The following is a 13202-nucleotide window of genomic DNA, read 5'->3' as shown; positions in this document are numbered from 1 at the left end:
AAACCGTACTTTATAACCCTTACAGCAGGATCTGGAGCAGCAGCCTGTAATCTAACAAACAAATATTTCTTTTTTAAAGTAAATCAAATTAAATTTAATTTTTTATTGAAGTATAGTTGATTTACAATGTTGTTAGTTTCAGGTGTACAGCAAAGTGATTCAGACATATATATTCTTTTTCAGATTCTTTTCCCTTGTAGGTTATTAGAAAATATTGAATATAGTTTCCTGTGCTATACAATAGCACAGGAAATCTATTTTATATATAGGTTATCTATTTTATATATAGTAGTGTGTACATGTTAATCCTAAATTCCTAGTGTATCCCTCCCCCCCATGAATAAATATTTCTTCAGTAAAAAATATGAATATTTATTCCAAGTGGGATAAATACAGATATAAATCACCTCACTTCAGTCTCAGTTGGTATGCCTGCCAAACTGGGTTTGGGTTAGGGCAGATTTGGCCATCAAATAAGTTACCAAAAACCCTTCAGTTTTCAGAGATTTTTCTGATATTTGCATTGAAAACAAGGTTTTTCAGAGCTTTTGGGATTTGAGAATTGCAGAGAATTGCCGTACTACTAAAGTAAAAAAAAAAGATAAGATTGAAATAGAATTTGGGAATCCTGGAAATTGTTCAGAAAGCAAAATTTTGAATTTGATCACCTCTCCACTTTGGCAAAGTTTTAATTTTTTCTTTTAAAAATTTCAAAGCAAGGGCAACAAATAGTTGATGAGGAAAAGTTTCTCTTTATAGAGATTCCAAATAATAAATGAAGTCAGAGGACTTCCCTCGCAGTGCAGTGGTTGACTCCACGCTCCCAATGCAGGGAGCCCAGGTTTGATCCTTGGTCAGGGAACCAGATCCCACATGCGTGCCGCAACTAAGAGTTCGCATGCCGCAACTAAGGAGGCTGCGAGCCGCGACTAAGTCCCGGCACAACCAAATAAATAAATAAGTAAGTGAAGTCAGAATGATAAAATATCACCATTTTGCAACTTCTAATGGAATAATGGATCTAGGCAATCAAGAGCTTCTAGTATTTTTAAAAGACACAACTAAATATTTTGCATCTTCCTTTGTAAGTATCTAACCCACCTATGAATTAGTTTTGAAAAAATAAAAAGTAAATATGACTCTGTTCAAGCTTCCAGACTAGTTTATAGGAAATACAGGAAACAAAGGAACATGATAAACACCACAACGTAAGTCTAGAAAAATCTAGACTGTGTGAAACTCCTCAAGGCAAAGGATCTGGTCTCTTCAACGAATACATTGCAAATAAAAAAAATTAAAAAGAGGGGAGAACCTGTAGATTAAAACAAACCAAGTATTATATATAGCAACAAATTGCAATGTATGGACCTTATTTGAATCTTGATATGAACAAGTAAACTGCCTCCCCCCACCAAAAAAGAAAAAGACAAAAGATCTGGCACAATCGGGGAAATTTAAATACTGACTAGATATTTGATAATATTAAGAAGCTATTTTTAATTTTTAGAGGTGATCATATATTTTAAAAGTCTTTATCTTCTGGAGATGTATACAAAAATATTTACAGACGAAGAGTTACGATGTCTTGTATTTGCTTCAAATTAATCCAGTGAGGATGAGAAGAGAGAGGGAGGAGGGAAGGTGAAACACTAAGTTGATAATGTTGAGAATTCATGATGAGTGTACAGGGGTCATTTTACTGTTCTATTTTTGAACATGTTTGAAATTTTTCATAATAAAAAGGCAAAAAATAAAAAAGATATATATCTACACACACACAGAGTATAGATTACATTGTATTCCTCAAGGGAAGATTTGTATCTAAGTTGGAAAGTACTTTAATGCTTATAAAGGGTATTTGAAGACTACTGTTAGTAGAAAAAGATGGAAAAACTAAACTCATTGAAATGAAAATTTGAAAATGTATAATTCAAAACTGAAGGAAATAATTTAAGAAAAATATTTAGCCTGAAATTTAGGATGAAAAATGGAAGAGATGAAATTACCAAGAAGTTGTAGGAGACAACACTAAATGAGCTTGTTAACAAAGCTGACCTCAACCTAGGCTAATACCAGTTTATGGGGTAAAAGATGAGTTTGCAGGATCTACCCTTTCATTATTATTATTAGAGTAAAAGAAATACATCGTAAGTTGACATTTCAAGACCCCTTGAACACCTCTTGACTCTGAAAATAACTTGCGATCTAGTTTCAATAATGCCAGCAGGTGGCGTGTTTGTTAGCTTTATTTTTTCAAGCTCCGAAAAATTTGAGAAGCAGTGTGAACATGTGAAAATAAGAAATGCTCTTTTTTCATTCTTTGTATTTCGCTTCTCTCGGGAAAAATAGTTTGTAAGAATACAAATAAAATAAACTCTGTTTTTCTACTTTTCCACCATACTGAGAGCTTGAATTTTGTATTAAATTGCTACCTGCTTTCACTTTGTCTATAGTAAAATATATCTGATTAAAATCCCAAGCCATTGCCAGTCTTCCCATTGTGAAATGTCTCAAGATGTGGTCAAGAGCCAAACTCCCGGGAATCAGAAAGCCAGGTGCATCTTCACAGTGTGCTAAAAAACAATGTGTTATGGCTTGTGTGCTGAGATTTTATGTTGCTTTCAGTGCCACTGAAAATTTCCCAGATAGGACCGAAGTTTCAACTTAGCCTGGAACAGTCTCTACACTCACCCTTGTCTAGCTCCCCAAAGAATGTCCAGGGCTGAGGAAAGTCTGGTGCTCTGCCTCTCTTGGGGTAAGCCCTAAGCAGACAGTTTACTGATGTGAAATCTCTGCTGAAGGACACAAATCGACCTCTTGTTAGTACTCTAGATGCGAGTGTCCTCAGAATCTTTAAAAGAATCCGGAGGTCTCTGAGAGGAAGTTAAGTGAAAATCCCCATCCCCTACCCCTTTGGGTTTGGGACTGATTTGCTCTAAATGGAGATGAAAAATGACCCCACGTATTTTGTTGTGTTAGCATGCTCCAAGTTGGAGGAGGGGGACACAGGTCATTTAGTTTCTGACAAAGAGATACCAAATCGTCAGTGCCCATTACAAATTCATTCAACAAAGAAAGTATTCATAGTTGACTTTATTGTGAGAAATATTTCAGACATGGTAGTGCTTGTTTCTAATTTAATCAAAATGCTAATTCTTTTTCCCCCACTGAATCAACCTCTTTTATTACTATTTCTGGAAACTTTTATTCTGTAATATATCAGACTTCTTGCAAATAGAAGTTGTTTAACTTCATAGAACAATTTGAGAATAATAACTTCCATAAGGCTTTTCAATCAAACATGAAAGAATGTCTTTTTTCTTTTATAGCTTTCTTGTTTACAATACCCATCACAAAATTTCAAGAAATTCATAGTACTATGAAAAGGAAAATAGAGATTACCTATAATTCCACCAGATTTTTCTTCTTTTTTTTTTTTTTGGCTGCACTGCACGGCTTGTAGGATCTTAGTTCCCTGACCAGGGATTGAACCCAGGCCACAGCAGTGAAAGCACCAAGTCCTAACCACTGGACCACCAGGGAATTCCCTCTTCCAGACTTTTAAATATGCATCATATACTTTTTAAAAAAAATCAGTTAATTAATTATTTATTTTTGGCTGCATTGGGTCTTCGTCGTTGCACGCGGGCTTTCTCTAGTTGTAGTGTGCAGGGGCTACTCTTCCTTGCCCTGCGTGGGCTTCTCATTGCAGTGGCTTCTCTTGTTGCGGAGCACGGGCTCTAGGCACGTGGGCTTCAGTAGTTGTGGCATGAGGGCTCAGTAGATGTGGCTTGTGAGCTTAGCTGCTCTGTGCAATCTTCCCGGACCAGGGCTCCAACCCGTGTCCCCTGCATTGGCAGGTGGATTCTTAATCACTGCACCACCAGGGAAGTCCCACATACTTTTTTTTGTGTGTGTGTGTGGTACACGGGCCTCTCACTGTTGTGGCCTCTCCCGTTGCGGAGCACAGGCTCCGGACGCGCAGGCTCAGCGGCCACGGCTCACCGGCCCAGCCGCTCCGCAGTATGTGGGATCTTCCCGGACCGGGGCACGAACCCGCATCCCCTGCATCCGCAGGCGAACTCTCAATCACTGCGCCACCAGGGAAGCCCCCACATACGTTTTTTAAGTGAAATAGTTTGATGAGTTTTTTAAACATTCTCTTTCACTTAATAATATATTGTGGACATCTTTGCATATTAATAAATATAATTATAACCACATTTCTTTAAAAAAATATGGAGGAGGAAGCAATATTTATAGTCTTTAGGGATTTTCTTTAAATTTAGAAATAACATTCATAAAGTGTATAACGTTTCATGTATATCTCAATAAATGTTTACATATGTAAATGTCTTTGCTTGGGCTGCCATAACAAAGTACCATACTGAGTGGCTTAAACAACAGAAATTTATTTGTCACAGTTTTGGATGTTGGAAAGATCAAGGTGCTGGCAAGGTAGGTTTCATTCTGAGGCCTCTTCTCTTGGCTTGTAGGTGGCTGTTATCTTGCTGTGTGCTCACCCCCTGACCTCTTTTCACTTGTTGAGGGAAAGAAGGGGCAGAAAGAGACTACACAAGCTCTCTGGTCTCTTCCTGTAAGGGCACTAGTCCTATCAGATTAGGGTTCCCTCTATATGGCCTCATTTAACCTTAATCACCTTAAAGGCCCTATTTCCAGTGGGGTCATACTGGGGGTTAGCTTCAACATACTGAATTTGGGAGGGATTAGTCCATGGCACTAAAGCTTATTTTTTAAGAAGGAAGTTTTATATATACATCAAAATAAAGAATTAAAAGATTTTGTTGGATAATTTAGGAGAATGATTTATGTGGGTACTTTGGTATTCGTGAGAGCAAAGATTTTTGTCTTTTCTGTTCATTGCTGAAGTCTCATGTCTAGAATAGTGATTAACACATAACTGGTGCTCAGTGTTTACTGCATGAAAGACTGAATGTTTTCTTTTCTTTTTTCTGGAGGAGGGAGGCAGTATCAGAGCTTAGGAGCCATAGATCATTAAGACAGATTGTCTTCATTGAATCTCAGCTCTATCACTTACTAGTTCTTTTACCTTGGACAAGTTACTTAAACTCTCTGTGCCTCAGTTTTCTCTTCTGCAAAATGGGTATTTTAGGGTTGTTGTAAAGATTAAATTAATAAATAGGCTTAAGCCATTTAGAGTAGTATCTAATATGTAGTTGGTATAAGTAGATACCTTGAAATAGGCAATACATGTTAGATATTTATATTTATGCCTAATTCTCCTTTTTATATATGTGGTCATAAACTAAGAAAATATCTTGTGAAGTTGGTAATGTGGAATTCTTGTTGCCTCTGCTTTTCAGGAAGAAATACTAAGGCACAGAGGTCAAATGACTTGTAAATGTGATCACGAATGTAAATGTGTATCCTACTTGAATATTCAAAGTAAGGCAATATATTTGCATTTTCCTGGAATTGTTTATTATTTAGGATTTTTAATGCTTTAGTTAATTGATGGTTTACAAGCTACAAACTTAAATTGAGCCCCCAAATTGTGTTTATGTATACAACAGCTATAAATTCACTAAGTTGTGGCTATATATAGTCTCTCATATTTTGGATCCTCCTTATGATTTAAAAAAATACAACTTTATAGTCTCAATTAGTCATTAGGTATCTTCTCAGGCAATGGAAGCTGAAAGTACAAGTATTAACATGCAGAATCCTGAAAATTTTTGAATGATGAAAAGGGATCCTCATTTAAAAAAATCAGGAATCTCTCCTCTAGTGGTTCTATATACAAGAAAATTCTTGTATATCTTGATCTCTTAATCAGAACTGTAGAGAATCTCCCTTTTGGGCTTGCCTGAAACTGTGAAAACCAAAGCTCCACCTTTGGCCTAGGGGGTTGGAGGCTGGGCGTTCGTCCGAAATAAACTACAACTCCCAAGATTCCCAGGTGGGGAGCTCTTGGGAGTTGTGGTTCGTTGAACACTGTGGCACCAATGCCCCTGCACCTCCCTTCCCCCTTCCATCGCAACCTCCACCGTGGGCTCAGAATCCGGATGAGTAAGTCGCCTGGTCATCTCCCTCGTGGGAATTTTTCTCGCTTCTCCATTTTTCTCTTTTGTTTCCTCTGTTAGCTTATTGTTAGGCACACGCAAGGACTACTCTTCTGGAGAAGAGTCGAGACGGAAGAGGCGGGATCAAGCTCTAAACCGGAAGGGGTGAACCCGGCAGTGAAAGTGATCCGGTGACTGTCGGGCTGAAAAGTAGTGGACCACAGAAGGTTCAGACCTCCGTAAGGAAACCTAACGTCCTTTCTGTCTTTTTTTTTTTTTTTTTTTTTTTTTTTTTTTTTAACGTGCTCACAGTTCACTTCTCTTTTCTGGTCTTAAAAGTCTGTTTTCCTTCTCCAGCTTTTTTTTTTTTTTTTCCCATGGTGTCTCCCTATGGGATCACTCCGTATACCGAGTTAGTGTGTCTTACACGTGATGCTCTTGTGCCGGCTTAGTGTCACTTCTGACTTGCCAAGACTGAGAGTTGTTCCTAGAGTATCATTTTATTTTTAATTTTTATTTATTTTATTTATTTATTTTTGGCTGCGTTGGGTCTTCGTTGCTTCGCACGGGCTTTCTCTCGTTGCAGCGAGCGGGGGCTACTCTTCGTTGCGGTGCGCGGGCTTCTCATTGCGGTGGCTTCTCTCGTGGCAGATCACGGCTCCAGGCGCGCAGGCTTCAGTAGTTGTGGCATGAGGGCTCAGCAGTTGTGGCTCACGGGCCCTAGAGCGCAGGCTCAGCAGTTGTGGCACAGGCTTAGTTTATCCGTGGCATGTGGGATCTTCCCGGACCAGGGCTTGAATCCATGTTCCCTGCCTTGGCATGCGGACTCTTAAACGACTGCGTCACCAGGAAAGCCCCTAGAGTATCATTTTAATCCTGTTACTGTGGGGGGGTGATGGAGAAGGCTTGGTATTCGCAGGTATAGATAAACCTAGAAGGTAAACGTCTTGGGATTTGCTTAACGTTGAGGTTCATGACCTTGAGAGTTACTTTTTCTACTATTTCTAAAATGGAAATTTAGCTAGAGGTGTTGTGACAAAAATCTTTTTGCCAATTTTTTTGTTATGTCCCTTTTCAAATGGACACACTTTTCTGTGACTAGATGTTGTTATAGACCAGGGTTCTTGGCCTCCTTAATCAATAGATATTGATCAGAGGCCAGACAAGAAATTCAGGCAAGGCTGTATTGTGGCCCCTGCTGCAGCAGAGGGGAGTGAGCAGGTTCCTTACATGGGGTGAGGGTAGGGTTGTGTCCAGGGATCCAGCAGAGGGGTGGCTTAAGTGGTCTGCCCATCCCCTTGGCTGCGTTGTGTGCAGGGGGCATGCACAGTACCCTGCTTTTGCTCCCCACCCCCTGCTTTTGCTGCCAGCTCTTCAGAGGTGCCACTTGGGCTTTTTGGTCTCCTTTTATCTAGTTGTCTAGAATTTGCCCCAACTGCTGCATGCACACAGTTATTTTTAGCCCCTATTCGTTTCTTTGTATTTTGTTGCTTGAGGAAACATTTGTCCAGGTGCAAGCATTGCAGCACTGCAGCAAAGGGTCCCAGGTCCCAGCTTGTCTCAATGGGAAGACACGCAGTAACTCCTGCTGGAGGACTGTAACATTTGTGGCTACTGTGCCTTTGTGCATGCTTCCCGCAGTCCTTTTCTCAATGTGATTCAGTATGTTAAATTTCCTTAGTACAACCCTGCAAACTGTGAATATTTTAGAGACTATTCTGAATATTTTATTTCCTAGGAGATAACAATATCCAAGTTAGCAGACTTACAATGATCAAATGAGCTAATATATGAATATACCTAACTTAGTAGGAACACGAGACAATAAAGGTTGATTCTGATCAATTTTGACCCTTATTTCAACTTTGAACCTCAGGATTTTAGGGGCAAAGTATTTTTCTTAGAACACTTTATCTTCTCTTTCTTACTCAGTAAAACCATTGTGTACATTTGTTAGCTCTTTTGATTATCTCCGTTAGAAGGAAGAACAGATAATTATTGTACATAACTAATTTCACCTTACATGTAATTTTTTAAAGTAATTTTTCTTTCTGATTGTAAAAGTAGTATGTGCTAAATGTATAGGAAACTTGGAAAACACGAAGAAGTAGGAAAAAAAAGGAAGCAAAAGGAATCCATAATCCCACAACTAGAGATCATCTTACTAACGTTTTGGTATGTTTTTAGTTTTCTTTTTTCAAAATAAAGCTCTTCCTCAACTTATGATGCAGTTATGTCCCCATAAACCCATGTAGTCCATATACTGTAGACAAATTTGAAAACCTAATTGAGATTATATTGTTTTGATTCTGCTTTTTTCATTTAATATAATTATCATCATTGTCTTTTTTTTTTTTACCAAACTTGCTACTTTCTTAGTCTGTTAATATATAAATTTTCCGTCCTTTAGGATCTCAGCTAAAAGGGAAGCCCCTTCGAAGAATGATTGCATAGTTGGGAATGAAAAGCACTGAAGTCTGAACAGGCAAGCTGCATTCACCTCAGCTCTGCCTCTATCTGGCAGAATGAATAATCATGATTAAGTTACTTGACTTCCTTGGGCATCTGGATACCTAAGAATTAGACAAGGAAGTGGTGTTTCCTTCAAACTTTAAAGATCTGTTAATATATGAACCACCTAAAGTTTGCATGATTATTTCATACTTGTCAAGAGCTTATTCACACACTCAATTTTAGATTCTGGGTACTTTCTAGAAAATAGCTGATTTAACATATTCTATTGATATATTTATTAGTTACACTCCTACTCATTTGCCTTAGTTAATTATATATGTTGAATGGGTAGAAAACAGCACTACCTTCATTTATTTTGTTATATTCACAGATTTGAAGATTCGTTTTCTTTTTGTGGGTTATTGAATTTAGGGACTGTATTTGGAGCTGGCTGAGGCAGTGAACTGAGCAAGATTTCTTGAGGCTCCTTCAGCTTTTATATCTGTGGAGCTGATATTTCTCAGACTGTGTTTATTTTGTTTCAGATGCTGAAATGAATCGTCACCTGTTTGTTTGGCTTTTTAGACATCCGTGTCTTAATAATGGTCACCACCAGTGCCATGTCCATCTCCATTCTCATCAACTTACACAGATACCTCTTGACACAAGGCTGTGGGTTTTTAGACAAAACAGGAATCACATTCTCCATTGTCTGTTAAGTGAGAATTGGTCCAGGAGATATTGTCATCAAGATACCAGGATGCTCTGGAAGCATAAAGCACTACAGAAATATATGGAGGACCTGAGTAAGGAGTACCGAACACTTGATCATTGTTTGCAGCATACCTCTGTGAGTGAAAGGGACCGGAGGTCCTTGAATCAACGGCATGCTGAGCTGGCACCGCTTGCAGTCATTTACAAAGAAATTCAGGAGGCTGAACAAGCCATTGAAGAATTAGAATCAATGTGTAAAAGTAGGTAAAAGATGTGTGTGTACAAGTACAGAATTGATTTTCTAAGTTAAAGGTATATTGAACACAGTCTTTTAAAAAGCCTGCACATAGTAAGCCCTGCACTTGGAAAGGACAGGACTCTGTACTCTGGGTGTTTGAAGTATTTCAGCTACTAAAGAGCAACTACTAAGAGACCGAGGTCCTTGTGGTACTTGCCAAGAAGCACTTAGGGTCTGGGAGACTAAATATTGACCTTTTCAGAAGCTTTAATTTATTAATAGATCTTTATTGGGCACTGTCCTATGCGCTACATACCAGGGACACAAAAATACAATTCCTACCCCATCAGAGGGCTTATATGGTATGGGTATCATTTCATCACCCCAAAAAGAAACACTGCATCCTTTAGCCATCTCATGCCAATCCCCCCCATCCCTGCCAGCCCTAGACAACCACTAATCTACTTTCTGTCTCTATACAGTTACTTATTTCAGGCATTTTATATAAATGGAATCATACAATATGTTACCCTATGTGACTGGCTTCTTTCACTTAGCATATGTTTAAGGTTCATTTATGTTGTAGCATGTTTCTGTACTTCATTTCTTTTTATTGCTGAATTATGTCCCATTGTATAGATATACCACATTTTATTTATCCATTCATCAGTTGTTGGTTATTGAGTTTTTCCACTTTTTTGGTTATGAACAATGCTGTTATGAACATTTGTGTACAAGTTTTTGTGTAGACATATATTGCTAAGTTGTGTGGTAACTCCATGTTTAACCTTTTGAGGAACTGCCAGACTGGTTTTCCAAAGTGGCTGAACCATTTTACATTCCATCCTCAGTATATGAGCGTTCTGGTGTTTCTACATCCTCTCCAACCCTTGTGATCCGCCCTTTCGATTCTAGCCTTCCTAGTGTGTGTGAAGTGGTATCTTACCGTGGTTTTGACTTGCATTTCCCTGATTAATGGTGTTGAGTGTCTTTTTATGTGCCTGTTGGCTGTTGTATATCACCTTTGGTTAAATGACTGTTTAGATCCTTTGCCCATTTTTTAATTGAGTTGTCTTTTTATTTTTGAGTTGTAAGAGTTCTCTATATTACAGATACTAGTTCCTTATCAGATATATTATTTGCAAAAATTTTCTCCCATTCTGTGGGTTGTCCCTTGAAGCACCACAGTTTTTAATTTTGATGATGTTCAGTTTATCTTTTTTTTTCTCTTGTTTGTGTTTTGGTGACATATCTAAGAAATTATTGCATAATCCAAGGTCACAAAGGTTCACACCTGAGTTTTCTTCCAAGGGTTTTTTATTTTTAGTCCTTATATTTAGGTCATTGATCTATTTGAGTTAATTTTATATATAATGTGAGAGGTGTTAATTTTTAATTTTAGTATCTCTTAATATTTTATTGCCTTAACATTTTTTCTTTTATGAAAAATTTCCAAAATATACAGAAGTTGAGAGAAAAGTATAATGGACTAACCTGGGATTCAACATTTATCCAAATTTTTTTTTTTAAAAGGACATGAGCCCTCTTTTTTTTTTTTAATATTTATTTATTTATTTATTTGGTTGCACTGGGGCTTAGTTGTAGCATGCAAACTCTTAGTTGCGGCATGCATGTGGGATCTAGTTCCCTGACCAGGGATCGAACCCGGGCCCCCTGCATTGGGAGCATGGAGTCCTATCCACTGCGCCACCAGGGAAGTCCCAATCCAAATTTTGCTATTGGCTTTTATTGCATTTTATTTTTAATATTTATTTATTTATTTATTTGGCTGCACCGGGTCTTAGTTGCAGCACACTGCATCTTCAGTTGCAGCATGCGGGATCTAGTTTCATGACCAGTGATGGAACCCAGGCCCCCTGCATTGGGAGCACAGAGTCTTAACCACTGGACCACCAGGAAAGTCCCTTGCTATTGGCTTTTAGTTTAATTTATAAACTTTCTTTTGTGCTCCATCCTGTTTCATTAAGCCTTAGAGATGTTAAGCAGCTTTGAGGCCAGTCACAGGTATACCTGTAAAGTCCTGGATGTCCAAAGCCTTACCTTTTTCTGCCTTCTATTAGTGGTCTGTGAGTCTCTCACTTTCTTTTTGGCCATGAGGCATGCGGGATCTTAGTTCCCTGACCAGAGATCGAACATGTGCCCCCTGCAGTGGAATTGCAGAGTCCTAACCACTGGACCGCCAGGGAATTCCCTCTCACCTCTTTTAATGAGGATTATTTTTTACTCTTTCGCATAATGCCACTCAAATTTGTAATTAATTAGTTTGGGAAAGTTGCTTGCACATAATAGGAGCTTACTAAATGCTTTCCAAATTAAATTGACATAACCTCTTTCAGCCACGTTTGTATCATGTGTAATATTAGTAGATTGGATTAAAGTATTAGTAGATTGCTTCTAAAGTTTCTTCTACAATTCTGCTATTTTATAATAATAGTGATAATAGCTACGTTTACTAAGTCTTAGTATGTGCCAGGCACTAAGGTAAGTATTTTGCAAATATCTCATTTGAAATGTTCACAGTGACCTTATAAGGTAGGAATTATTATTAATATTCTCACTTTATAGATGAAGAAACTGAGAGGTTAAAATGCCAAAGGTCACTTAGCCAGTCAGGAGAGGAGCAGGAATTTGAACCCAATCAAGGAGACTCCACAGCCTCTGCTCTTATCCACTGCACGATGATTCAAAGTCCAATAGGGTCTACCTCTGTAATGTATCTTGCATGAGTCCTCTTCTGTTCTTTCCACTGGTTTATATTTTCATTATATCTCAGTCCTAGATGATTACAATAAATTCCTAACTTGTAGTCTCACCTCCAAGCTTTCCCAGCCTAAGTACAACCTTAATCATATTTCTCTCCTGCTCTGAATTTCCAGTAACTCCCATTGCCTATAAATATAGATTGCTTGGCTTGGCATTTAATAGTCTCTGCCGAGTGACCACCACCTCTCTGTGTAGTATATTAATTCCCTTTGTGTATTCTCCCTTCCAACCAAAACAGACAATCTGCCATTCCCTGAATATACTCAGACCATCCCATGTCTATGTCTTTGCTCATGTTGTTAACCCACCAATTTTACCTTCTTAAAGTTCAGTCTGCTTACAAAGTATGGCTTGAATATCATCCTTTGGCTTCACTCCCCTCTGTAAAACAAGTATGATTGCCTTTCTCTGTTTTATATTCTGATCCATTATGTAATTGTCTTAACTTCAGTCCCTTTCCCTGTTCCTCAAGTACAGGGCCTGTGTCTTATTCATCTTTATTTCCTGTAGCACCAAACATAAGGTATAATAGCCTCTTGAATCTTTTGATACAGTGAAATTGAACTAGATTGGATCTTACAGTTCAGTAAATAATAAAAAGCCACAAAAATAATTTTATATGACTGCAGATCAGCAGGTTTTTCTGGTACCTCTGACCCGAGACTTATGTGCACAAGGTGAGGCCAGTAGCGATATTACAATTCTGCAACAGGTGATCCATAATTAGAATTGAGTTCAGATGGCACCTTATCTAGGAACCTTCCTTAAGGGTTGAAGTCTGGGTTAGACCACCCTTTAAGGCCTCGATGGCGCTTCCCACACCACATATTGTAATCAAGTGAATGTGTCCACCTTTCCCACCAGACTGAGCCACTTTAGCCCTGAACCATGTTTTATTCATCCTTGTGTCCCCAGCAACTGGCAGAGTATTTAGCACCAAGTAAGTGTGAAATGTTGAAAGCAGGAAT

The 13202-nt window shown here is 38.4% G+C and overlaps 1 protein-coding gene across 2 annotated transcripts in view; it reads left to right on the top strand.

Annotated features, from left to right (window-relative positions):
- The first annotated feature begins 6221 nt into the window (after nucleotides 1–6221).
- Nucleotides 6222–13202, top strand: part of MTRF1 (mitochondrial translation release factor 1) — a 51421-nt gene continuing 44440 nt past the window's right edge. Inside the window, exons 1-2 of one of the 2 annotated variants that reach the window (XM_007468607.1) lie at nucleotides 6222–6283; nucleotides 9044–9472. In XM_007468607.1, the coding sequence (XP_007468669.1) occupies nucleotides 9052–9472 (421 nt within the window). In that variant the 5' untranslated portion in view covers nucleotides 6222–6283; nucleotides 9044–9051. Of the gene's footprint in view, nucleotides 6284–6941; nucleotides 6964–9043; nucleotides 9473–13202 lie in introns of those variants that run through there. The other variant, XM_007468608.1, reaches the window with a different exon arrangement.

Source organism: Lipotes vexillifer, unplaced genomic scaffold, assembly GCF_000442215.2.
Source record: "Lipotes vexillifer unplaced genomic scaffold, Lipotes_vexillifer_v1.1 scaffold479, whole genome shotgun sequence".
Taxonomy (NCBI): domain Eukaryota; kingdom Metazoa; phylum Chordata; class Mammalia; order Artiodactyla; family Lipotidae; genus Lipotes; species Lipotes vexillifer.
This window is presented reverse-complemented; position numbering and strand designations above follow the sequence as displayed.